The 3,810-nt window shown below is 66.6% G+C and overlaps 2 protein-coding genes across 2 annotated transcripts in view; both read left to right on the top strand.

Annotated features, from left to right (window-relative positions):
* The first annotated feature begins 151 nt into the window (after positions 1-151).
* On the top strand, positions 152-1,368 carry EMIHUDRAFT_445826 (hypothetical protein). Its single transcript, XM_005765993.1, has one exon. It carries the CDS (start codon positions 192-194, stop codon positions 1,212-1,214), a length of 1,023 nt encoding a protein of 340 aa, XP_005766050.1. The 5' UTR covers positions 152-191; the 3' UTR covers positions 1,215-1,368.
* Positions 1,369-2,013: 645 nt separating this feature from the next.
* EMIHUDRAFT_459528 (hypothetical protein) overlaps positions 2,014-3,810 on the top strand; it is a 3,294-nt gene continuing 1,497 nt past the window's right edge. The window contains exons 1-3 of the mRNA XM_005765992.1: positions 2,014-3,044; positions 3,201-3,459; positions 3,530-3,776. Coding sequence (XP_005766049.1) covers positions 2,127-3,044; positions 3,201-3,459; positions 3,530-3,776 — 1,424 coding nt within the window. The 5' untranslated portion in view covers positions 2,014-2,126. The remainder of the gene's footprint in view (positions 3,045-3,200; positions 3,460-3,529; positions 3,777-3,810) is intronic.

Here is a 3,810-nt window from a genome sequence, read left to right as displayed (position 1 = left end):
GCCGTCGTTTTTAGAGTCGTCGTCCGCGCTTTGCCTGTTGTGTGAATTGTGCGGCAAATTCTTCTTTGTCGTGCCAGTGTGTTCTTATAGAAATTCTTTTTCGCACACCACCCAAAATTCTTTTTCAGCGCTCGCTTTTGGTTGTCCTGGTTGTCAAGGGCTTGTCCTCCTGACACGCTGTCCGCGAGCGAATGAACGAGAACTTCACGCCACAGACGGCCACCCGCCTCTCCGGTCGCACATCCGAGCGCTGTGCTTCACTCGACCCGGCCTGCTGCGCCGAGAGTCATCAGACCAAGCGGCGTTGCGTGTTTCGCTCCGCACCATCGCTCAGCGACCTCTCGACGGCGCTACTGGGCACACGCGACCAGGTCCTCGCCTGCCTCAAGATCCAGTCGCGCGTGCGCGCGTGGAAGCAGCAGCTCCAAGCCGCACGTGCGGTGACGGATGAGTGCATGCCGGACGAGGATGAGTGTGCCATCTGCTGCTCGTTGCTATGCGAGCCCTCGCGTTGGCCGGCCATCGCCGACAGCGAGTGCGAGCACCGCTTCTGCAAGCCATGCATCGCTCAGTGGATGGCCCAGCAAAAGTCGGATAACCCAACCTGCCCGCTCTGCCGCGCGCCTGCCCTGGCCCGCCTCTCGCGAGGGGCGATCGAGGTCGACGAGACGGAGGCGGCGCGGCTGGCGGAGCGGCATCCGTGTTTGTACGCGGAGCGACTGACCCTCCACCGCGCGATGTCGGCCCAGCTGCGCGTGCACGAGCAGACGGGGCGTGTGACCATGCCGGTCGCGGTCGGCTTCCCAGAGGTGCAGCAGCGCTCCGACAGCTACTACTGGGGCTACTTCTCGTTCTCGCGCACCGAGCACCTCAACGCTCTCGCCCACGCCCTCGCTTCGCCGCGCAGGCAGATGCTCGTCCTCAGCGGCGAAGAGCGCGGGCAGGGCGCTCGCGGGCGCGTGGTCACCGTCACTCTGTCCTGGTGGCTGCTGGTCCGGTGCCGCCGCTCCGGAGTAGTCCGCACTGCCGCCGGCGACGCCGACGGCGGCAACGTCGCCGCGAGCGCTCTCCTCCAGGCGCTCGTGGCGCGCCGGACCCGGTGGGGGCAGGTGTGCGTGGAGCTCCGTGTGGAGCGTGCGTGCGCGCTGGCCGCGCCGGCGTGCGACGACGAGGAGCGCCTGGGCGTGACCATGGGCGAGGTTCGATACAGATAGGACCCATTTCTTTGCCGTGCAGAGCTAGATTCAGATACCCGGGTAGGATCCTCGGTGCGCCCTCTTCTTCTTTCCTGGCAGAATTAGTGCCAGTGCGCGCCAGTGCCGTGCCCAGAGAGAGATTTTTGAAAACCAACAAGAAATCACGACTCTCACAGTGAAAATTTGGGCTCGGCAGCTTGTCAGCCCTCAGGCTCAGCCGAAGCTGGGGCCGGTCCCGTTGTCGTGCGAGGGAGCTTTCTTGTAAAATTCTTTTTCTCCGCGGATCAATCCAATTCTTTTCTCGCCAGTCCCGTGCCCAGTGTCGTGCGAGGGAGCTTTGACCTTTGAGCTTTGTTGAGAGAGAGAGAGAGAGATTTTGATCTTGAACTCTTCTCGCCAGAAAAAATCCGAGAGAGCAGGTGTGTGTGTACTTCTTGCTTGGGCGGCAGTCATGCCGGGGTAGGTAGGGTAGGTCTGTGGGCCCTCCCGTCGGGTTTTCCCCTCTCTGCTCTCTTCACGCTGGAATTTTCCCAGCAGAAAAATAATTTTCCGCCTAATCACGATGTCAACCCTCCCCAAATGGGTGATCTGGTGCGTGTAGGGCTTGAGAGTGGCCTGCCATGTCACAGGAAGGACTGTGGTTGCAGGCAGGAGAGTACCACCAACCATCACTTTAGTTCGTATGGTTCCCCACCTTAACCAGTCCGGTAATTTGTTTTTTAGTTTCCCATAAGTGGGTAGGCAGGTAGGTAGGTAGGTAGGGGCAGGGCAGGGGCCGGCCGGGTTTTTGAAGAATTTTACGAGAAACTCCGTCGCTCGACACTACTCGAGTAGGCACAGGACTGGCGCTAACACAGCTACACCAAGCAAGAAGTACACACGCCTGGAGAGAGGCTCCCGCGCTCCTCCGCCGTGTCGCCCGAGCTAGACATGGGACGCAAGCGCGTGCTCAACCGCCGCGCAGGCCGCCGAGTGCGGTCGCGGACGGCTGCGGCCGCAGCAGCTACGCCGCCCGAACCTCCGTCTGAGGAGCCTTCAGAGCTTCCCGCCGGCCGAGCTCTCTTCCGCGAGTACTACGCGCGCCAGAAGCTGCTCTCGTCGGCGGCCGACTGGCAGGCCTTCGGGCAGTCCATGCGCTCTCCGCTCCCTATCACATTTCGTCGGTGCGGGCTGCCGAGCCGTTCGGCGGCGAGTGAGGCGTGCTGGGCCGAGGGACAGCAGCTGATCCGCGCCTTCGAGGAGTCGAGTGGGCGGCAAGGGCGCGCCCTGCCTTGGTGCCACGGGTACCAGCTGCCACTCTCCCGGCTCGAGCTGCGAAGCGAGGCGCAAGCGAGCGGCGCGGCCGCCGCTCTGCAGGCGTGGCTACTGCGTGCGTCGGGCTGTGGGCTGGTGATGCGGCAGGAGGTGGTGAGCATGGTGCCGGCGCTGCTTCTCGGCGTGCAGGCCTCGCACCGCGTGCTCGACGTCTGCGCCGCGCCAGGCTCGAAGACGACGCAGCTGCTCGAGATGGTCTCGCACGGCGCGGAGGGCGGCGTCGTCGTCGCGAACGACGCGGAGCCGCTGCGCGCGTACGTGCTGGCGCACCGGCTCCGCTCGCTCGGCGCCGGGCTGAACGCCGTCGTCGTGACGCACCGCGGCCAGACCCTCCCGAGGGCTGGCGAGGAGTACGACCGCGTCTTGTGCGACGTGCCTTGCTCCGGCGATGGCACGCTGCGCAAGGAGCCGGCGCTGTGGGCCTCGTGGCGGCCAGGCCTCTCGCTGCGCCTCCACTCGCTCCAGCTGCAGATCGCACTGCGCGCGGCGGCGCTCGTCCGCGCTGGCGGCTCGGGCGTCTCGGATTGCATGGGCGTGACGTGCCCCTGCGGCTGTCCCCGCAGGCGCTCGTCCGGGTGGGCGGCCTGCTCTGCTACTCGACTTGCTCCCTCTCCCCGCTCGAGGCAGGGGCGTGGTGTGGGGACGGCGAGGACACGAGTCAGAAAGGTCACGACGACGCGAGTGGAATAGGACGAGGCGGTGGTTGCGAGCTTACTGCGCGCGGCGCGCGGCGCGCTCGAGCTCGTCGACGCGAGCGGCCAGCTGCCGGAGCTGCCTCGGGCGCCCGGCCTGAGAAACTGGCAGGTCATCGACGACGCGATGCGCCGCGTGCCCTCCCTCGCCTCGCTCTCGTCGGAGCCGCTCACCGTCCGCCGCCGCTTCCGCGCCGGCATGTTCCCGCCGAAAGGAGGAGGCGCGTCGCCCACGCCCCCCTCGTCCTCCCTGCCTCGTGCGCCCCGCCGACACCGGGGCGCACGCCCCCCCTGCTGACCCGTGCAACCCCGCTGGCGCGGCGGCAGACGGGGCGCCGCCGCTCGAGCGCTGCATGCGCTTCCTGCCCCACCTCGCCGACACGGGCGCCTTCTTTGTGGCGCTTCTCCGCAAGACAGCTCCGCTGCCCCCGGGGAGGAGAGGGCAGCGGCACGGGCAGGAGGCGCTGCCGCTCTCCAAGACACGCGCGGCGGCGCAGCTCGCAGCAGGCCATTCGCTCCGGCCGCTGCCGACAGAGGCGCCGGCGGCGGAGGCAAGAGCGGCGGAGGCGACAGGGTGGGAGGGAGGGCGAGAGCATCTTCACGCGCCT

This window comes from Emiliania huxleyi, assembly GCF_000372725.1.
Source record: "Emiliania huxleyi CCMP1516 unplaced genomic scaffold EMIHUscaffold_529, whole genome shotgun sequence".
In the NCBI taxonomy this organism is placed as follows: Eukaryota; Haptophyta; order Isochrysidales; family Noelaerhabdaceae; genus Emiliania; species Emiliania huxleyi.
Note: the sequence above shows the minus strand (reverse complement) of the source record. Positions and strands in the feature narration are given on the sequence as shown.